At 40.6% G+C, this 23,672-nt stretch overlaps 1 protein-coding gene across 3 annotated transcripts in view; it reads left to right on the top strand.

Moving 5' to 3' along the window:
• The first annotated feature begins 346 nt into the window (after positions 1 to 346).
• LOC143185911 (WD repeat-containing protein 47) overlaps positions 347 to 23,672 on the top strand; it is a 76,615-nt gene continuing 53,289 nt past the window's right edge. Inside the window, exons 1-2 of one of the 3 annotated variants that reach the window (XM_076389245.1) lie at positions 347 to 398; positions 2,498 to 2,711. Coding sequence is in view for 1 of the 3 variants with exons in the window: in XM_076389237.1 (XP_076245352.1) it covers positions 13,926 to 13,960 (35 nt within the window). In the remaining 2 variants the exon portion in view is untranslated. Of the gene's footprint in view, positions 399 to 2,497; positions 2,712 to 13,865; positions 13,961 to 23,672 lie in introns of those variants that run through there. The other 2 variants (XM_076389253.1, XM_076389237.1) reach the window with 2 other exon arrangements.

Raw genomic sequence — 23,672 nt, 5'->3', positions numbered from 1 at the left:
TATCAGTGTAATGTCTTGTACTACAAGCGTTTTCCGCGGGAACGATAGAATCATTGTGTATATTCGTATACGAATAAAACGTGTGAAAGATAATCGCGCGAATGACGCGCTATTACTATTTATGTTTCAATCTTGCGCAGATTAAATGAAAGTAACAATTGCAAGACAATTTTCCTGGTCTTTTTATTTACCCCCCAGGGAATCTACAATCGCTACTCATTCGTTCGAAAATGGCGTCGGTGGTTCGAGAATCAAAAGCGGCGCACTTTCGACTGCCGACTGATCGATCCAAGATGGCGGCGCACAGCAGCGCCACTGTACGGCAGTTTGCCTTAAGCAGTTCGAGGTGTAACGTGTGTGTGTGCGCGCGATCCTGACGTTTTTCGCCTCGATCAGCGGTAAGTAGCCTTTATTTACGAGTCGTGCAACAATAGTTACATAATTCTCGAGTCTCGTGAGTCGTGTGTATTTGCTCATTCGTTAGCCATTGGCGGGAAATACGCGTATTCTAATAGGAAACGATCGTGCATCCGGACGGTTGGAGATGATCTCCTACGCACGTTCGTGCCACCCTGCTAGTGCTACTGTCAACTCGCTCTGTTTATTTTTACCACGAATTGTGGCCAATTACTCGCCGACTGGTAGTTTAATTGAAGGAAATTAAGCGGCTTCTTCTTTCGAAGAAGAAAGAAGTCTTCGTTCAGTTTCATCGAAAACCGACGCGCGCCGAGTCGATTCTTCACGAAATACTCTCCACGAAAAACAATAAGCGGATCACCTGTGTACGACGATCGTGAATGCATAGCTTGTCCCTGACTCACGACTTTTAGAGCGTTTCCTCGAAATTGTACTGTCACAGTAGAGAATTCGTGGGTAGGTTGTCGTCTGCTCTCGACGGTACTTAACCTCACTTTGGCTCGCTCGGATTTAGGGTGCTGTCAAGTTCAGGAGTCGCGTTGGACTTCGAATTCGGTAGTCGATAACAAGAACGATGTTCCTCTGTTTCGTACCGCTAGGAATGGAGCGATAGAACCTGCCTAAACCTGTCTTTAACGGTCACTCTTGAACGCGTGAGTACATTCTAGTGTATCGATATTAGACTCTCAACCGGTGAGAATGAGTCAAACGATATGAAAGTTTAATATTAATCCCGTGTTCTATGAATCACGATGAAAGTCAATGGCGTTAGTGCGATTCCTGTGCAGTAAACTTTTGCAATACTCTCACAATCAGAGTAAGCTATTGTGGGACGTGCTCGGCTTTATGGAGCTCCCGACTGGATTATTAATGGCAGAACAATGAGTCGAATGTCGCGGATATCGTGATTCTTTGTGCTTCCGATTGCTCGTGTGTTTAGTATTTGTCGTTCTGGATATTGTATCGAATTCATTTGTATTGGATCGGTGGATAGGGGACACGCTTCAAAGTTGGGACGTTCCAGCGTGAAATGTGCTTCGCGGGAGTCGTTTAAATTCACGTGAAACTGGTTTTAAACACGTGCGTACCACGCGGTCTAATGCATTTCACGCAACTCACGCATTCGGGCACACGTCCGTCGTTTAGGGAATCGTGGCACGTATTTGTACGATTCTTCGTTAGTAATGGAATCGAGTTAGGTATGCTCTTGGCACAGGTGTGCTCCGTTTGAATTTTTTCGCGGGAAAGTTTGAGTGATTTCATACAGGGTGACTCAGAATTATGGGATAGAATGTAAAAGGTTTGTATCTACGAGAAAGAATCAGGGAGTAACATTAACGGAGCAATTAAAAATCAAAATCGTCCTGTCTCTTTGTAAATTTTTCTTTTAATCCTTGTGCACTGTTCAGGATAATTTGGCACGAAATTTAACATTAATCTTTAATGCCTATCAAATTACATAAAATTAATTGATTTCTAATAATAGTATTCAGGTATATATCCTTGTATGAAAATATAGGTTACATGTACAATAGTTGAAACAACTATTATATACAAGTATAATCGAATTTATTTCCATTGCATAAAATAGTAGATAAATAAATAAATAAATAAACAATGGACAAGGGTTAATAAAAGAGCTTTTAAAGCTACTCTCTAATTCCTTCTAGTGTAAGAGATCGAGAATTATTCTTTTAAAATTATAACATTATTATCTTAAAGTTTATAATACATGGTAAATAATTAAGAAATGTGGGATAATATGTAAAGAATATGCATACGTAAATGTAATCTTAGTAATATGCAGTCCCCTTTTTCGCTTGCATACATTTATGTTTATTTTTCTGATCATTGTCATTCATAAATTGTGGACTCCGTTTACAGTCTACAGGTAAAAATAGGTACCTATATATTTCTATCCAAACGTTCCAGCCTTAATCCGTTATAAATCTTGTACAGAAATATTCCAACCTTGCGTTTACATTTTCAACATTCACGGTGTCTCCCACCTCTCTTAATTACTTGCCCTTCATTTTTTGTATACGCTGAACTTCGAGGCAAACACTACTGTTCCTTTAAGGTCGCACGCAGCTTTGGACCGGTCAGTATTATTTCGTCCGTGCGAGTGTGAAGTTCTCGTTACTCGTCGCTGCTACATCTAGGCAAGAATCAAAGTTTGAGTGTGTGAAAGCGAAGTTGATCTTTCTTCTGTGTGAATGCACGTGCCATGCTGCGAAAGTTGGATTTCTAAACTTGAATTAATTACACCTTGGAGACGGAAACTGTGCGAAGAGGTAACAATTTTTTTATTTATCTTTGGTAAAAAAATTTGCATGATTAAGTCTTGCTTCATAATTTTGGGATAACTATAATATATGTATGTGTGGCACTGTATAGATAGAGAGAGTGTATCAGTGCTCTTTACCAATCATTTGAGTTTCTTTTTACAGTACTATACAAGATTAGAACAATTTTTACTATTTTTTAATGTTCAGATTTTTTAATTACAAGAATTTTCAAAGTTTTTTTATCTCTTTCAATAAGTATCGTCTATAATAATCAAGTACGTGTCTCATCAATGCTCGATACAATTACACTTGCACCACACTTGCTTCCATCGCTCCTGCCATTGCACTTTGCCAATAACAGCGAATTACTCCTTACCGTTTGTTTCCGTTTTCTCGGTAAGGAGTTACTCACGGCTTGAAGTGCCAGCCGACCTACAGTAACGTTATTTTACTTCATTCTATTCAATGCACGTGGTGCACGTCTTTCTCTTGTTCTTCCGCTTCATTCGCATCAAGATCGTGTTTCACGGGTGTAATTATGCTCTCGCCGCTCGAAGTAACGAGAGTCACCGTCACTCAAAATCAATCGATACGACGATGTCCAGGGTGAAACCTGAACACACGTGTACAGTAGTTAACGCAAGAGTAATCCCTCTGATTACTCGGGGACCACCGCGCGATTCGAGTCGACGTCGCGGGTATCCCGGAAACCAGTTTCGGCTGGAGATGACTCCATCCCGTTATTTTTACTGATACGCTTGCATTACGCTGCACAGTGCCATACACCGCGGCCAATACCTGCACGATGTCGGTTATTTACACGGGACTTCCATCGTTTAGTCAGTGAAACCGAGTACGGTCGGTGTTTAAATTTGGATGGTAAAACGCTCGGTTGCACCCGCGCTGTATTTCTTCTTTTTTATATGTATCCTTACCCAAAGACGATTTTTTCCTCTGTTATTCATCATGAAATACGACGGCATTGAACGCCTCGCGATTCAAATTATTTTATGTGCGAGCTTTGCGCTATCTTCTGAGATTTATGATTGAATTTAAATAGCGCGAGTTATCTTTACTCAGTAATTCTCCTCTATTGTTCGTTGAAATTTTTAGTCATGGAAACTGAGCACTTAATTACTTCAGTTTTAGTGTCGTTTACAGTGCATTAACAATGGCGTTAAAAAACTACGTAGTTGTTCATTGTATACTTTTAGTTTCAGAGTACACTCTGGGTTAAATGAGTAGCTTGAATGTTAACGGTGATTTCAATGCTGGCATCCTCATGTTGCACTGGATATTATCAAATGTTATCGTCTACTTTCTTTTCATTATACTCATACTTAAAATAAATGTATAAGAGTTTATGTAAGTATCAGGGAAAAAGGTGCACTTATATCGTGGAATATCATTACCGAACTCGCACTGGAAGCAATGTCGCTCTTGTTGGTATTTCGAATCTAAAATTAGCCCGTCATGATTGTAAAAGTGAATGCTCTCTCTGCATGAAACATTTCGTACGTTCCCGCGATAATGACCAGACCTGATTAAACGTTTCCGTTACATATCGCTGAACGATTTACTGTCTATTTACCACAGTTTCCTTTACGATACAATCGTTTAATAATTATATGCTTCCATTGAAAAGTAGCAAATAATGTTTTTCCTTCGTCATGAAATTTCCCTTTTCGATTAAAATTTCCAGTGACCTGATTACTCGCGAACGCGCCATACACAAGATTCTCCATTCACGCGTTCGAGATTAAAGCCTCACTCCTATCAGCAAATCAATCGTGCACTTGGATCGCCGCTAATTAATGACCTGGCTCGTGCAAATTATCCATAGACTGCGGGCTCGATATCGTGTTTGCAGAGTCGGAAGTCCCGATTGGATTTATGTCCTGGATTTTCTGAATTTTCATTTCTATAGTAAGGTAGAAAGTCGAAAAAAAAAAAAAAAACATCGATGCATGTCGCCATTAATTGATTCCCCTTCGATGACGAATAATTTAACGAACGATCCTTCGTCTAGACTGAAGTTTGTGAAATCTACGTGATCGATATCCTTTCTCCTCCAGCATACAAATCTCCTGTTCTCCTATGTAAAAAAAGAGTGTTTCAGGGGATGAATTTTAATGGTGAACGAGTTCGATGAAATCGCTTCGGTCGAACGACTTTCGATCGCAAATTAATCTCGCGCCGTTCGACCGAGGAGAGAAACTCTGGGATTTGGTTAACAGATTTTTTAGCGGACAGAATACAAGAGCTTTGGGACAGAGGCTTTTTTTCCACGCGGATAGACTACAGTGTAACTCTCGACGAGATCCCAGACGTTATTTAAAATCTCGGGCTTGTTCGTATTCAGAGTGTGACTGTGCACCGTATATTGTAATTGCGTTAAAACCCCGTCAACGCACGCGCTCTCATTATAGAGATTAACGGCGTTTTAATTACGCTCGGAAGTATTTAAAGTTGAGTCCATCCATCCTGTCTGGGTGCCTTCCGATGAACTCAATTGCCCTTTTCTCGAAGCGTCTTTTTCGGTGACACGTATTAGGCTTTGTAGCTAAGGGGTTGCAGAACTCCCTCAAAGAGACGCTGTCGTAAATTGCGACAGTTTGATGACAGGTACTGTACAGTAGTTTTACTTGGACTGGATACATCTTCCATTCTGGTCACACTAGCTTGTGTACGTGGATACATGTGCTTAAGATTTTTTATTTATGAGATATTGGGACTGCGATACTTTATTCAAGTATCATCCGTTATAAATTCTTGTCAACGTCATTCATAATCGCGTATATATTAATATTACTCATAGCCATGTTAATAAGGCTGTCATTCGTAGCAATTCGTATAGTGACTTGTCTGTCGAGGTGTCGAGGAGTAATCAGTTACTGACTTTCAGAATTTTAAATTACAATTGTGACGCAAGGACTGCAAAAAGGTATAAATAAATTTTCTGTTCTGTTTTAAATTATTTAGAGATTTAAATATTCTATAGTTTCAAGAAGACTTTACTGTATTTAAAACATATTTAGCTTCATAATGTTTAAAGACACTTACCTCGAAATTTAATATTGTCGCTGAGGACCATGCTACATCTCATAGTAAACATTTATAAACTACATTAAGTACCACCTAAAGCTGTTAGAAGTAGCGTGTTTGCATTCAGTAAAAAGTTTATTTTCTCTTTAAAGCTTGCTCATATTTTCATGAAATTACATGCTAAACTGCTTCACAATAACCTAAAGTATCCAGCAAGAATACCCTTTCACTAAATAATCCTCATGACGACCAATGAAGCCCAGGGTGCCCCAAGCAACCCTGTCTCCAGACCGTGTCAACAATTTTCAAGACCCAACGATCAAACGTAAATTGACTTTCCCATTTTTGCGTTTACTGCCACCTCGAACCGGTTGCGCTCGATAATAATGGACCTCTGTCCGTAACCGCGAAGGTCCCGCGGCGCATAGAGCCTCGAAAGCCAAGATCAAGGCTGTGGAAGCCCTCCGCGGAGAAACTCGTGGAGAACTCGCGAGCGTATGCTGCCGCTGGCCAGACAGAGAGAGAGAAAGCGCGGGGAATCGCTCACGCGTGCACACAGGTGCGTGGAGCCAAGGTGAATGCGCCTTGAACGCGCTGGAGTACCTTCAGTCGTGTCTTCTTCTCCCCTTCGACGGTGCAGACGGTGCACCGACTCTCGGTGTTCCGGGCTCTCGCGTGCCGCGATTCGAGACGTTACTCACTCTACGAGCCTCCTTTGATCACGGAGCTCCGGGTTCCCTCGAGCGTGTGCCCGCTCCAAAGACCTCGCGGAGCCACAGCCTGGCGATTAGTCCTCGGTGTGCTTCGGTTTCGAATGCTCCTCGTGGCCTGTGACCCTTCAGTGAAATTGGAGGAAATGTTTGAGTAACTTGGGATACAGTTTGCGATATGTGATCGTAGGGAGACTGAGGCACAGAGGAACAGTGGGTCTAAGGGTGAAAGAAGTGGAAGTTCAGAGAAAACGTTGTACTCCATTGGAAGGTGTGCATCGTGGGTGACAGTGTTTTAAAGGTGACGCGTTGCTCAGCTACTGTGAAACGAATACCCGGAGCTGTTAAATGTTTCCGGGCGTTCTGAGAAGAGGCTCGTTACTGACCTAGGGTCGCGAGCTTGATGAATATTGAGTGGCAGGCTGATTCCTAGACACGCTTCCGCGAGTGATGTCCAGCCACTTGCATTAACATATTCCTCGGTTGCTATTAATTAGGTGACGTTTTACTTGCACTGGGATAACGTGTGTGTGAGTTAGTGGTTCAAGTGTTCTAGAGTACTTTGTACTGAATAACTGGCGGTGCTTTGAGACACTAAGGATTTTGGACGTTTTTGTGTTTTCTTTTGGACTGATAAAATTGAGATTTGGTATTGTAGATTGAAGATAGCATAATTGTGAAGAGTGCTGGGAAGGTTTGGAATAAAATAAATATTGGTTAAGAACGAGATATGGGAGAGGAGCTTTACCATGGTCGTCGTAGCTTCATCGGCTATTACCGTTGTTGAGGATTTCTCGAAAGATACACTAGGAAGGTACGATGCCATTGATTCATTAGACAAGTGAATTGATTGTCCGACACTTGGCACTGTCATTTTTGCGCACGTTCACCGGCTAAGGTGAACGTACTATTGTTTTATCTTCTATCTTTAAGTACGGTGATTTCGCATTTGTCATTGTCAGTTGAAAGTTCCCATAGAAAACGTGCCTATTATTAAAAACGTCATCGTTGCAAGTCTAATTGTTTCCATTATCCTACAACTGCAACGCACGAATATCTCAGTGAGAAAGTTAAAGTCTTGTTCCAGTTACTGTAAGTTACAATGGGTAGATCAAATACTTACAAATCTCTAATTCCTTAAATTTTCAAATTTTTCAATCTCTAAATTTGTAATTTTCAAATCTTCGAAGTCTTCTTAAGCAGAAAAACATATGATAAAGCTTCAAAAATGAATCCATGTTCTAAATTTTTCTTTAATATAGATAAAAAGATTCACTACTGAATACTGTACAATTTCATCGTACCGTCAAATTTCACTTGAGAATCTCTCACAAATATACACGTAACGGCAGTGGATAATGAAATTATAATAATTAAATGAAAATATTACATATTAGAAACATAACAATACTTTTTATAACAAACATAATTTCATTTCAAATGTATTTTCAATTCCATTCTTATTCAAACCTTCAATAAGTGACTATTCAAAGTGAAGATAATAACTTGGTCATCTACCGTACTCTAACGTTCCATCGAGATGCATCAACCCGTTAGGCGCGCGCAATGATCAGAATGAACACGTAAAAAGCCGTACTTAACGTTTCGTGAATTACGCTGGTCGCCAGCAGGAGACACGACATTATTTCACGGTATTGTTGCCGCGTCGCGTGAACGATTTCTTGCCAGCGTCTTCGAGAACGACAACTTCGTCTGTCGAACGAATCCACGTAACCAAGAAAACGGGACATTCTTTGATTCGGTTCTTTGTTCAAGGCGGCTTTATCGTCGAAATTCACGAAACGACAGAATAGAAACGAGCAGATGTTTTTTAGGTCGGTGAAATTGGACAGGTCGTTTCTCTGTCGCAGATAAACCGCCTCGTTGCCGGTCGTTCCGTGATCGAAAGTATATGCGGTGCTGCTTTTAGTCACGATCTCACCTGCAGGCGCGTAGACGAAGGTCGCCACGAACTTGGCCTCGTTCGTCGTCGAAATCCGTCACGCGTCTGTCTTGTTTCTCGGTCTGCTGTTCAAGCGAGGAATAGCAGCCGAAACGCCAGCATCGATCGTCCGTAATTTCGTTTCCCAACAGCTGTTGTACCTTCGATGGTCATCCGGTAGCTTTCGAAGGCGCGAGTAACGGTGGATGAAAGTAATCGATTGAATCACCTTCCCTCCCGTCTCTGTAAATAGAATTTGATTATTTACCTGGTCGCTGTGTCGAATATCCCATTTGTCAGGACAACTTCTCCGAACACGGGTGTACCTGGACGGTCGTTTGTCATCTCGATGATTTTTCTCGAAGTACAAGTCGCGGACAAGGCAACTGTGGCAGAGTCGATTACTCACTTGAAACGAATCATGACGACCTCGAGATGAACCTGAGAAGGCTCCATGTCGATGAATCATTGATAACACAAATCTGTTTGCCGATTATACGCACTAGGTTTCTGCTTAATACCGGTTATACAGGATGATAGTCCGCTTGCAGTTTTACATCATAATTTCGCTGAACTGGTATCGATTGCTTAGGAAGACCTTTGACTTGTTTAGAGTGATTAGACAATGTTTATATTTGTCCACTCAGAGAGTTGGTTTCCTGTTACGAGTACCGTTTAGAATAATAAGTAAATGTTAATCGTCGATGCAGAAGAGGATCTCTGAGAACGAGGACATATATGTAGGCTCTTCTCCATTATGAATCTTCCTAGGAATTATAGAGAGAGTTCGACGTTAAGCGTACTTCTAATAAATTTCGAAGGTTGGGAACTGGAAGAGTAACTTCCGAGGTCTACTTGCGAGCAAGTTCCTAGACAGACTTTTCTGAATCTCCCAGAATCCCGTGTCACTATTAAAGTCTTCCTCTGAACACAGGGACACAGAGTAGGAAGTCACCTTAACGGTTTCAATTAGGAAACGCGAATCAAGTTGAAGAGAAGAATAGCGCATCAGCATAATGGTGCTTCACGACAAAAGGTATCTAGTACCTTGTCAGAGAAACATCAATTGGGATTTAAATAAGAACTTGAAGGCAAACAGAAAATGGTTGTCTCGGCAGGATGTGTTCCATTAGAATTCTCGTCGACATCCACGGCAGAAGCAATTTCTCGTCCCCCAAACGTTTTCACAATTTTCCAGCCGGAGGAAATGCGACTTATTGCGGCTACGGTTTAGCATTCAGCAAAGAAAAAACCGAAGATGGAAGGGAATCGCAAAAGCGGGGGTAAGCACACGGTCAATTAAAGGAAGTACACAGTCCGGAACGAACGTTGCTCCACGAAGCATCGCAGAATATGCATGGCCTTCTTTTGGCTAGGCTTCCTGCGGTTGTGTGACCATGAAACAGATTCGATGAAGCAATAGTTGAGAAGTGATTATAATAGTCTATTTTCTGACTTACAAATAGGATTGTATTTGTAAATGTCTGACTTCAGATTTGTGGGAATAAGGATAGGTGGTAATACTCTCTTACGAAATAGTTTGAAATATTATCACATTCTGCAGAAGCTGGCGTTCGAGCTGAAATAACCTTTAATCTCGTTTACAGAGTAATCTGGTTTGTCAGTCCGATGGGACTTCTAAAAATATTGTTTCGAATAATTCATGTTGCGTCACTGGGTTTCTGTTCCATCCCTCTATTTTCGTCGAATTTTGAACGGTTGCTAAGATTTCTCTTGTCACATTCATTAACTGTTCGCATTAATAAGTGAAACTCCAGTATCGATTCAGTCTTTTTCCTATGTAGAGGGACGAGAAATATCATTTTTGAAGTTATCATTATATGCTTCTACCGTCTCGTTAATTAACAGTTTCGAGCTTCCTCGACTTGCATGTAAACTCCTGAGTGCCTGAAGGCTCTCCATTTTCAAATTTCTCTCGATTCAAAATTGTTCGGCAGTTTTCAACTACACTCATTTAAACGAATTCTCTTCGTTTTATATAATTGCAAGATGGACGTCGATAAACTTAAAATATGCATAATTGACACCGAGGAAGAAAGTTTCTGCTCTCTTACTCATTAATTCTCTCAATCACTTTCACCGTAGAAATCAGGTGTTGTTGATTGCGGCAGGTGAAATTGTTTACATAATCTAGAATATTCCCTATCATTTGCTGTTTGGTAGTGCAGTGACGATGATTATGGAAAGCTAAGCAAATTCCATAGAGTAAGTGGCGCTCAGAGATCGCAATTCCTTCTTTGATCTCCTCTCGCTCCATAAGATTCCTTTGAAAGGAATGTCAGTAGTACGAGGATTCTCGAGCCACACGTGAATGTATGTATACCTACATGTCGATACGTTTCGTATGCGGAAGCTGACCTCAACTCACCAAGTTCAGCCTGTAGGTGAAGGTCAAGGAAAGGTCAGAAGGACCGGTACCAGTGAGAACTATACTGTACTTCTTGTTGCTCGTTAGGTCTCGCGTAAAAGCCGCGAAACTCTCGTTCATTTTAAATTCTAAAATATACAATATTTATCTCGACGTTTACTACACAGTAAAAGTCTGGCAACGAAAATTTCATCGATTTCAAATAATTTCATCGAGATTGTCAATATGATTTATAATTACACGATGAAAGTTGAAACCGCACTCATGATTTTTAAATTACTCAAATAATCTGCTTTAATACTATTGCGATGTGCCGAAAGTACTTTTTAAAATTTCCAATTCCTAGTCAGATGCACACCTGTTCTCGATCCTTTCAGCCGCTGCATTCCCAAGAATATTGTCGCGGTTTGCGACTTCATTTAATTGCTTCCCTCATGTGCAAATGACACGCGGAAAATTGAAATTTGCGACGAGATGACAGTGAGCTGTAGTAAAACCTTCCGGTTCTCTACCGCCATGAATGGCGAGCATGAATAAAACATGATCACTGTTCGGAAATGAAGGAGGGAACAGTTCGAGAGCATGTCGATAGGTTTTCGGGGCACGTATTTCATACTTGAAGTAATCTGATTTTGTAGACAGCGTGAAACTTCTTGACATACTCGAAGGTGCCTCGTCGTTCTTGCGTGTCTTCGTTTAGGCAAAATTATTCGGCGTCGTTCTCGTTTTTCAGTCTCGAGCCGCGATTGCATTAACGCATTTTCGTTTAGATTTATTGCTAGGATATCTCTCAGGATGGGCGACGCCGCGAAAGGAAGCTATTAAAGCGACTCAATCATAATTGAAAAAAAGGATTCATGGCGCAGGATACTGTTAATGGAATAACAAATAACTTTGATCGTAAATCGCATCTGACATGATTCAAGTTGAATCGAGACTCTGTTCTTTTAGTTTTTTTTTTGCAGGTAGTCCTCTTTTTCTATGAGGATACAATTTCACGAGATTTAGATTTTTTCTTCGTTTTTCGCGCGATGGTATTTATATCGGGTGAGGTTGTAATTCCTTGGCAGAACAGGCCATAGTTGCGTACCACAGGAATGCAAGATGATTACGTCTAGTGGCACCAAACGATTCCCAACGACTATTTAATTCCATCTTTGAGCGAAAACGATGCAGAGCTGCATGCAGACATACCACGCTAATTAGCGTGCCCGACCAAGTATCATTTTATTCTCGTGCAGGTACTCTCATAAATACTGAAAAGACAGGGGGAATTGATTTTCTTTGCGTTGACTTTCAGATTTCATTTACACATTAAATTCAAATCAGAATGAGTAATGTTACAGAAAGTAATTTTAATTGAATAATGTTACAAAAGTTTTTTCGTTAAATATCTTTAATTGGCGGACAAATTAATGATCTCATATTTTATTGTGTATTTTGGTTTCTTATGTGTGAAAGCTGAACTAGGAAATACGATGATCTGACTAGATCCATCCAAATGATTTTAGTTATTGTAATAATTGCGAAACAGAAGGATACTGCTTACTTCGCTATATGCTAATCGAGGTGTTAACGAACAGTGCGTGTCGAGTATTTCCGGCAGATAAGTAGCAGACGCTCTCGAGTAGACAGACCACAGTGAAGAAGGGTAGACACTTAATCGAGCGTCTATTCTTCATGAGTGCACGCGTCTATGTTAACCCCTTCGCTATATGAGCAATAAGACCAAATCGTACTCGAAGTCATTGTTCTCAGTAGAAGATGTAGTCTGAACAGTCATAAGTTCTAATAGCATTCTTATTGTAATAGTACGCGTACTGTACTGAATACAAATGGAGTCTAAATTACTGAAAAAGATAGTAGAAAAAGAATTGTACTTTTTTCTCTTATGTAATTTTAGTTTCAAAAGTGTTGAAGGGTAGTACATGTTTACAGTGAAGTTAACCAGATCAGCTTGAACTTTTTATTTTTAGTCATACCGCCACCTACACTTCACTAAGTCGCACTTGACATTTAAAAATTTCTGTGCTTTAATATACAACATGCGATGATTGAAGTATCATGTTCCTTGAGAATGTACCTCTTTCTATATACCTCTTTCTTGTGTTTTAATGAAGCAAACGGCATAATAAAGGATTACCAATGCAAGATTAATCACCATTGCATATTTCTGAGTCATTAAAAGTAAGTAGAATCTTAATGATTTATGATAAATTAGACGATGCTATCACAATTTTTTTAATATTAATCGATGAAAGTACTTTATAATCCTTTTAAATAAACTCATCTTGTATCACCATTTCTCGTTACAATTAATTAAAAAATTCTATCATTCGTAACAGGCTCGTACTTCAAGAATTCTCCAATGACGTAATCGAGGTACTTTTTTATCTTCCTCCTACGTTCACCCACGCTTGCTAGACTCCCTAGAGATCGATTCTCCTTTGCATCGTCTTGTACACACAGTATGTTCACAACATACTGCTCGGGGTCGTACAGAAATTTCATTAATATTAATTAATACTCAGGGAAACTTTACAGAAATCTAAAACTTGAGATCAAATCACATATTTACAATTGAAATTACAGATATTCACTGTATTAGATTAATTCATCCATCTCATTAAAATTGTACAAAATACTTTGTTCGACCAAACTCCAAATAGTCACGTCTAGACACAGCATAGTCTTCACAGTTAGAATCCCCCCTGTCAATCTATAACCGGTTCTTCGTTCATAGACACTAGAAATCACATGTATATCAGTCGCCCAAGAAACAAATTCCAAAGCAATTTATCGATCTGATCGTCGTCTCAGACGTTCGTACGATCCACGAGAAGTTCGCAGCAACGCTTACTACAACTCAGCAGTTTCATATTTCGAGATACATAACCGTGAGCGTGGTAGGTAGAGCTTTCCGACGTGCACATCGATGGTCCGCCCGTAGACGCGTTTCGGAGTATGGGCGCCGTCGCAGAGACGACTCGACGCCTGGCGTCGATTCAGTATGTCGTGCGACGTCGTTCGGACAGCCGAGCCACGTGTTTCCGGTTCCGCGTTTCCGTTCGCCGAGATTCTCGCGTGTGATGCGTCTTCCAGTGAATTGTTCGCCTTCCTTTCGTGCTACGTGAATGTCCACGACGTGCAAGCAGACTGTTAAAAGAAAGTAAATACATAGAACATCGATTATCGATTTATTTAAAATACACCTTTTTGGAAACTTTGTTATATTGTAATGCAACACAAGGTTTAGATATTTTAAATATTTCTAGTCTGTGACACTTTCTTCATGATTCGCAGTGTTATAATGCTTTTAAAAAGTGGGATAGAATTTCTTAGTTCTTTTTTTTAAATATCCATAGTGAAATTTTTATAGATTCAGATGTAGAAAGTAGCGAGAACTAGCAAAGTATTACAAGACTATCTAAGAATAGTAATTCGAGGTTAATTCGTATTAACCAATGTACACCATTCACGAGGTGCCGTGTTCATTGTTCTACTCTACATAGCAAATGTTGTATGTGAATTTATTTCCCGGAGATACGCATACATTTTATGGTTACATTTTAATGTCGATACATTTTATTAACATTTTACTAACTTTTGGCTTGTCCTCTATTCTTTATCGCAGAATCCAATATTTGTTTTTAAGAACTTCCTGGAAGCGGCGTTTCTTTCAGTTTGTGATTTCGATTCCATTCGAAATCCCCTTCAAGCGTATTGTTCCCATCATTTGCACGACGAACCGCAAAATCTGCTTTCCTCAGGTCGATCAGATTACATAATCACGTCCCTTGCTCAGAGGCATGATAACAAACTGTTTTCGACGCGTATTATCGGCCCCATTAGGGAACGGTCTGGTTGCGAAACAGTGAAAAGATTGCGTGGGGGATGTAAACCGACAGATTGCATTACCAGAGATACACGCGTCGCGGTTTGTGTACCTTCCATGATACATGCGTCGCCGTTCTCTCGCGTCACACCCTGCTCGGTAATACACAACGATTTCCTATGCAAATTCATACGGCTGTGTATAAAATCCAGTGAATTTCTGTCTCTCTCGAAAATCGTTCAGGTAGCCTGGAAAATTGAATTTTCTGGCATCGAGTTGTACAAATTGCGGCATACCGTACCCATAACCATTTAAAAGAATTCAGCTTAAAAATGCATCAAGGATATCTGAAAAATTCTATACGATTAATTCTTGAGAGGCGAATGATTTTCGATGGCAGCGAGAGACGATACAGGGTCATTTGGATACATAGTAGAATTTCTATTGCTTACTAGCTTTGGGGAGGGATTCTATATAAAAACGCATTTTCAACATCATACCTACACTTTATTTCTTTTTCGTTTTCTATACACCTGGTACATGAGATAAGTGTATTTTCTGTATGATTCTTCCAAATAATTTTATTACACCCTTGACATCTTGTATTGTATTTGGGGTCAAAGTGATTCTGCATTCGTTGTACGAGGGTTAATATAAAAAATATTTATAATATTTTATTTATCTCTGCAACGAAGTTTATCATTTCTGATCATAGGAAGCCGCGTAGGAAATCCTCTGTCGTTAAAGGTAACCCAAATCTGTTCCACAGAAAGAGGAGATCCCGCAAGTGGGCTTGCGGTATTCTTCCGAGGCTGCAATAATTCACGGTAGCTGGAACTCGTTGGTTTAACGACCTTTCCGCTGAACTTCATCAGCTCTGTTCGATTTCGTACGGCTGAAAAGCACGACAGATTGACAAATCGCGGCGAGCTACTTTCTCGCTTTATCGACCACGTCGGGGTTGATTTGGTCGGGGAACAATGGACAGGAGTGGCGAGAACTTGTCGGGACGAAAGGGTGCGCGTTCAAGTAGGCCTCGATCTACCCCAAAACCAAGGCCATGCTTAAGAACTCACTTTGAAGGTTCTGTACTTTGACGTATATTGAATCCACTTTGTCGATAATTTTAGGAGGTGTAGTGAAATTGAACTTGAACTCGTGAATTCACGAATCAGTTTCAATTAATTTTTAATGGAATTTTAATGGGGAATAAGATTTATAGACAATTTATTTCTTGAGTACTCTTTCGATATTTTCACGGAATTAAGATAAAATGTAGGAATAAAGGACTATTTCTCTGCGCTTGAGAATGCTTATTCCAAATCTCAGACTCTTCAGCGAGGGCTCATTGAGTTTGAATGACGGGTCATCCAGACCCTCCTGAGCTCATCCTGGTTCAGACCTCGCAAGCAGTAGAACAATCCTTGATCCGTGCTCTCCATGTACAGGAGACTCGGTAAACAAAAGGGTATAGCGTCGATTGCGCTAGAGTGAATGGCGTGCCACGATGCTGACGAATTACGTTGCTATTCTTCTCTGCACGCGTGCAGGGAAACGATGGGTAATCTTGGCGTGGATTGGCAGCTCGTTGCTCTTCCCTCTCGATCATCCCACGAGCGTCGGTAGTACCTCGAGATACACTTTGATTCTTCTTTCCTTACACAGAGGAAAATCAATACTGTGAAACTAAAATTTTTGAAATTTAATTTAAACAAATGTATTTTCGTTTATCGAAATCGACTTAGTCACAGACTTTACCGAATTTCTGATAAAATATAAGAAAATAGGGATGATAAAGATCTTCTTCTTTGCTGAATACTTCTTCTAATAAAGTGATCTTCCAAGATTACCGTAATCAGGAAGTAATCAGTTAAATAACAGTTCCATAGACGACTTCGTCGAGTAATGGAAACAGTGCGCGACCGAATTCCGTGTACAACCACTTTGTAAGATTGCTCAGGAAGTCGTGGAAAATCTTAGACTTTGTTCTAGCAGGGGTTCGTTTCTCCCCTCCTATTCCACCATCTCGACTATTGGGAAACAACTCGACAATATGCTTGCCATTTTTCCGCTTCCCACGAATCGACTTCCTACGCGCTCGACCCCGGCCTCTGCAATCGCAACTCCTTTCATGCTATCGAACCTAACAAGCAGCTTCAGTGACTCCTGCGACCTAGCAATAGAATCATCAATAATAATTCTATTTCATTCGACAAATATCGACTTTTTCCGTATATATCGCACCTTGGGATCTCGCCAGGACAGAAATTTGAAACAGACGTTGTCAAAATAAATCTTGTGCAATACTGTGCCTTGAACTGAACGTTAAATAGATTTGGCGAGGTTTTGAATTTCTAGAAAGCACAATTAACTGAGGTATAGCTAGAAGAGCGTCATGAATAAGCAACGTAAATTTTTTTTAAATCTGTTCAAAATTTCTTTTTAATAGGAAATTGCCTAATAACTATTTCTGAATGGAGTATAGAGTAGGTGGAAATTAGTAATGATCTAGTTAACTTAACTGGTTACTTTTATGATTTTTTAAATATTTTTTGAATGATTAGAGTTTGTGAAAGAATATTGTTCACGTGTACTGCTCACTATTATTTATAATCTGCAATATCTATTAGTGGCGAGTATGAATGTGTATGTATTTTAGAAAGATCACTTTTCAAGTAAAAATAGCTAGTTTCTAGATTTATAATTTGCAAATATCTCAAAATTAACGATTTTTTAAATATATCATTCCTTAGCAAATCAATGACACATTCAAAACATCTCCAAAAAAGATTCACATACAATTTTCTCTATATTTAGAACTAAATTACCCGTTTCCAAAACAAGTCTCCCATAAGCAACTCACTGCACAGTAGTTTCCACGACGACCAAAGGCCAGAGTCACTAAAAAAGAATTCTGTTGCATCGGTAAATCCGTGAAATCGTGAGGCAAGCGCGTCGATCATTCGCGACCAGCGATTTCCACGTCGAGGCAGTTGCCTCATAATCACCTCGCATTTATTTAGTAACCGTTAGCGCGAGGATTCCGCGATTCAGAGAGGGAAACGAATGCTCGCCGTGACGGCGTGATTTCCGCGAGACAAACGACGCTTTCGCGATTCCCTGGAGGCGCAAGGGCGCGTGTGCCCGTCGAGGAATCCGGTCGACCGAAAAAGAAAGAAAAAGTTGTCACTGGCTGGCTATCTGCTTGAGTAAACCCGCACCGGTACACGGTGTCCACGGGTCAAAGGTGAGCCAGCTGAATACGTCCATTTACTGGGTGGGTAATGGCTCCTTTACTCGTACGCCGCGAAGAAAGCCTGCAACTTGACGTCTCATTGAAGAGGAGACCGGATACCCTTTTATGAATCGCTATCACGGTGGTGCGCTCACGCAGGTAAATTTACCGAATCGGTCCAGCGGCGAGCCAGGGGCGATGACCCACATCGTCGTAAATATTCCGTGACTTGGGACTGAGCGTTTCGTGGCATGTAACGAACGACGGACTAATTATCTAACCAGCGTCTTAGGAGTATCTTGTTTCGCTGGGAAATTTATTTCCAACCGGGAGGTAGGAGTAAAGCAGCCTCCTCGAGGTCTTCCGCTGGAACTTTGGTGTCCTCTCGTAAATTTGCCCCAAAGTTTTGTCACCACTGGGGTAGATAGCACTGAGTACTATCGGCAAATCTAGCGCAGATGAATACACTCTTGGTGTCCTGATAAAACTAACTGCATCTCTGAAGAAACGTTGAACTTCGTTGAGAGGACGGAATTTAGGGAAACTTCTAGTCGTATCTGGAAGATCTTGAATAAAGGAAGGTCTCTATGCTTCTAGAGTTAACGTTTAAGGCGGGGCCAATAGACATCAGTGTCTACGTTTCGTCATAAATTATTCATTGTTGAATATTTTTATTGGACGCTAGACGACTTTTGATAGAGAACATTGGTCACGCATTTCGTCGGCTCGTTTGCACCTTCCGCTAATCAATCCTCCGGAAGGACACGCGGATATTGATTCCCGCGAGAGTCATCGAATAAATTAACGGGCCATTTCAGCCGCGCATACATAATGTCACAGTGGCCGGGCACGAGCGTCTGAAAGCTGGAATTACGAATGTCCGTGAGAAGTCGAGAAACACCGATAGTAAAGGATTCACCTGCGGTATTAAACGAGAAGGATGGAAATGGTCGTTGCTTTCAGAGCTCAAAGATCTTCGAACTTTTGCGCTGCTCTTCGCTCGAGAGTGTACGGTGAACACACTTTGAAAGACTCGTTGAACCATCTCCCTTTAACTTTCTTTAGTCTGAATGCTCGGTTTAGTTGGAGTCAGAGCGATCTTTATTTTAATGGATTTATGCGGATCTGAGATGATTCTGGAATCTTTATAAGATTTATTATCTACAGCAAATGTGTGCTTCGTGCTAGGACTTCGATAGTGCAGAATTTACAGGCTATTGGTATAAATGGCTTGTAACTTTTAGATTTAATGCAGATGACCCATGAGCACGTGAAGCTTGATATAAGGGATGGCTTACTCGGCACGATCGAGGACTTTGCACATGCAAAGCCTTCATGCAGATAACCTTGCACCTGTGAAATTCCAATGGAGACAACGATCAACTTGTAGAATAGTTGAAGACCTTGAACTTGTAAAGTTTCGGTATAAGATACCGCGAGATACACGTGACTTTAATCACACTGCGGAGTGACACGGATAGCTCTAAAGTTTAAAGAGAGACCTGGAAGCAGCACAGATGACCTCAAAACTATAACAGTTTGTAGCTCTTAAAAAAGATTTATCCCTACAGATTATAACAATTTGCATGTTTTGTCTGTCTAAAATTACGAGGTGCATATGTGAACACTGCGGTGAATAAATGATGCTGAACATTATTTATGAATAATGTTAGTAACCTCTGTAGTGATTATTGTGAATAAAACTTTGAAGGAACGTTGAGGATAAAATAAGGAATTTATTTGGAAAAGAAAATTATTTTAGAGTTGAACGAGTTAATATAGATAAATAATCGATATTGGAGAATAATAATTATTAATAACTCACAGTAAATAACAGATCAAATCTTTACTAATAGCGTATGTAGCTAATTAATCAGTACTTTGTTAAACATATCGGTCTTACTCAAAATATTTCTTGGTAGTTTGACTTTGTAGGTTCCCTCAAACAATCTATTATAATTATGTTATTATCGTGTTTTCTCATACATTTATAAATGCAACACTGGCGGCGTCAAGGGACAGTTCTTCCCACAGTCTCTGGGGATTTTCGGGTGAATTACTCTAAGGTTCCTTACTCAAGGTGTAGGGGATTCCTTCTCCCCCCTCATTGGGATTGTCTCCAAATCCCTGACCCATCTCTTAGGGCTTCATTCCTTCCTTCCCAGTCCTCATTCCTCTCTTCTCAATCCCCTCTTTCTTCCTAGGAAAAGGAAGAGGCAAAGAAAGACAAGTGGGCGAAGAAAAGAAGAGATGGAAGAAAAAGTGAAGAATGAAAAGGAAGAGAGTATATGAATATGAAAATGAGAGCTGAAGAAAAAGTGAGAAAGAAAAGGGAAGCAACAAGAAAATATGAATACCAATTGATTTAATTTTTCCGATCCAACAGTTGAGGTTATGGGAAAATATTGCATTACTGGTCTTCAGCCTCTTTAACACCAATAGCTTTCGTGGAATGGGGAACAAATATCGACCGATAGTTTGATGAAAGCTGCCTCCCCTTAACTAATGGTTAATTATAGTCGGTTAGACTACTTGTTACGAGGATAACGGCGAGCCTGTGTCGGTCATTACGGGATGGTAAACGTGCTGGAACGATTTGCGAACGATTCGTAACTTCCGCTCAATAAACGCGCTCCTTCATCGATTCCGTATCAATTAGCCGCTTTAATGAGCAGCGGTGCAACGTGCGCCACGGGTAAATGCACCCGTGAGTAACGAACATCAGTGTTAATTCGCATATCAAATTGTTTACAAACCTTTTTGTGCTAGAACCTTCGTGTTACATGTTACGGATAATTATATCGAGCCTCTGCGCTGAAGAAAGGTTTTTAGTATGCAGTTCACTGCATCATTTACAATTAGGTTTCTTGTATAATATTTGATCGTATCTAAACCTTACACTAAAATTTGAAATTATGCGGTATTCATACAAGGTTGTGATAAAAATTTTATAATATATACTACCTTGTTTGCCTTAGTGGCAATCCACTTTTAGAAAATTGATTAAAGTATACAATACTCTTACTTGTCACGAACAGACAAACGAGAATGGATGACTTTTAATTATGTTCTGGAAAAGTCAAATACTTTGCATTCTTGAGAGTCGCAGTAGTGATCACAGCCTTCTAATTCCTTTAACAAGAAAGACTCGAGGAATTCAAGTCGCGTCGCAGTCGTTGCTAGGGAAAAGATGAGAGATCGATGCAACGCTTTCGCGGAACTGATGAAAATACCTCGCGTCGCTCGTTTCCAACCATGAGGGCCTATTGATTCCGCGAGCATCGATACACGAGCGTTTGTTATCCTCGACGTTGCAGGTAGCTTGATCTTCTATTCACACGATCCTGCTAAATTAAAAGCGCTATTAAGCTAAGCGGACACAGTTCGCTAACAAAGGCCTCATTTTATCGGTTCCTTTTGGCAAGCACAATGCACAATCCCTGAATAACGCAGTAGTAATACAAATTATTTTCCCTCAAGAGGAAATCCATTTAAAAGATCGAGTCTCCATTGAAAACCCACTTGAGATTCATTTATACGGAAACAAGGAACATACCTCTCGCGAAAATTAATTCTCAGGATTCTTGAAAATTCCCCTCTCGAAATTCTCCATTTTCCCGTTCCTCTAACCCTATGGAACACAAGGGAGAACCGTGGCCGTAAATGGAGAATTTATCTGCATTCACGTTTTCGCCTCGACGCCGCCAGCTCGCCCATACACAGGCCATAATCGCGCGAGTGCATCTGCACGGGGTCGTGTATTCTCCGAACTTCGTTACACAGAGTAATTTCCTTATCTCATCGCTTGCACTTTCGACGAGCGTAACGAATGGCAAACACAGGCGAGCCTATCCCGTTGAAATTTCGCAGCTTCGAAGAAATTACATTTCGTGGAGCTTGGGAGGGGGCGTGGGCGTTGGACGAGGAATCAGAGATTGCTCGATCAGTGTTTGCCCTCCTTTTCCGGGCGCAGGTTTTCGATGCCTCTCGCAGATCGACGGATCTTCTCTCGCCTCTCTGTGCTTGGGTCAATTAACGCTCCCGGCAAATTGTTCGAAATCGAATTATCGTTCAGTCTGGTCTCGTTTCATACTGAACCGTCATCGCCTGTATACAACATGCCCTCGAAAGTTGCTCGCTTCGGACGCTAATAATATACACAGGATCTTCCGTGTCGCGAACTGAAGACGCATTAGAGAAGTGGAATAAGGCTGCTCCTGAGAAGCTGACAGAAGTAAGGAACTGTGATATGTAAGCTGGATTCTGCAGAAGAATGGAGGAGTAGAGAAGGAAATAGAGGAAAGGATAAGGTTTAACGATAGCAGTGATAAAGTCATGGAGTATAAGTGAAAGAATATTTAAAGGACATTTTCAGAGAAGGAATGTTTGACGCGTTAGTAGGGAATGTGGTATTACATGGTGCAGAGTCATGAGGATGGCTAGAGGAAAGAAGAATGGATAAGATTAACAGGGCGTATATAAAATGGACATTGGGATTAGCTGGAATAAGGTTGCTTCCATGATGAAAAAACTGATGTGTAATCGTGAATATCGTTTATTATCTACGTTCGCAACTCTATGTGAATGAAAGCAAGAGATCGAGAAAGGGATACCTATTCCATATCGATCGAGACGACTCTCCTCAATCGCTTCCGCGATTAAGAGATAGGATTACTCAAACCATGCTTAAATCCGGTTCACGCTGTAAAGGCCAATTAAACGATGGCTACTCGTTAGTCTGGCGTCGAGAGCTACTTGAGGTGTAAAATTTTATGGATGGGGCTTTTAATAAACGTGACGATGTTTATGGTCATGCATTTATTGAGAGATACTGCTTGCGCGGTGATTGCTACCCGTTTTCATTGCTTCGTAACAAGGGTCGCGTAATTACTAGCTACCTATTACATGGACGGATTTCGATGATTGCCGCGAAGCTTATTAAGAGAAGGCAGTAAGTGTCATATACAATACAATAAATAACGTATTAAACTAGCTTGGTCATGTGATTTGCTAAAGTCGAGTGCCTCGTTACGCTGAGATTAGTTGATACATCGTAGTCGGCACGCTGTTCAGATTTTGCGAGCATGAGTTGAAGGATGACGCTAAGGGAAGATAGTTCCAGCCGTTGCTAACATAATTACTGTACGTTGAGGGGACGACGACATAATTGACGTTTGGCGAGTAGCTGGTTCCTTGCACGCTTGGAAGCTGGAAGGTTTGTGGCACTGGCTGGAAGGTTTGTGGCATTGGCTGCAAGTTGACTGGCGCGTATGCTAGATTACTCGATGTCCCATCGTCGTAAACGACGTAATCAGGATTCCCGCAGGTACAGCCGTAACTTTCACTTGACGCACTTTGAGACGCAGTCCTGGGTAGCACGATCGTCCCGTGTTTATGTACATGTATCTTTAAGTTGTGGTGTGTGCCCACGAGCTCCTTGTTGTCGCTGACTTCAGTCTGTCCTGCAGCCTGTACGAGGAAATAATTTGTTCTTTTAGTATTTCGTCGCTAATAGCACACTTTGATTTTTAAACCTTCAATATAGAGGGTAATCAAGCAAGATTTGGTATGCTACTTATATTTTTGAACAATTTAGAATGTAGAGGGTGTTCTATAAAAAGTATGGAAAATCAAGGTCGAAAATGAAGAATAACAAAGTTGCGATTAGGACTTTGTTTCAGAATTATTAATTGTTCACAAGTAGCCTAAAATTAGAACGAAATATGTCTAACGTGGAACTTATTGTAATGGCTTTACTCTGTCTGATTTGGGACTTATTCTACTGACTTCGATGTGCCTGGCTTAAGATTT

Source organism: Calliopsis andreniformis, chromosome 2 (genome assembly GCF_051401765.1).
Source record: "Calliopsis andreniformis isolate RMS-2024a chromosome 2, iyCalAndr_principal, whole genome shotgun sequence".
In the NCBI taxonomy this organism is placed as follows: Eukaryota; Metazoa; Arthropoda; class Insecta; order Hymenoptera; family Andrenidae; genus Calliopsis; species Calliopsis andreniformis.
This window is presented reverse-complemented; position numbering and strand designations above follow the sequence as displayed.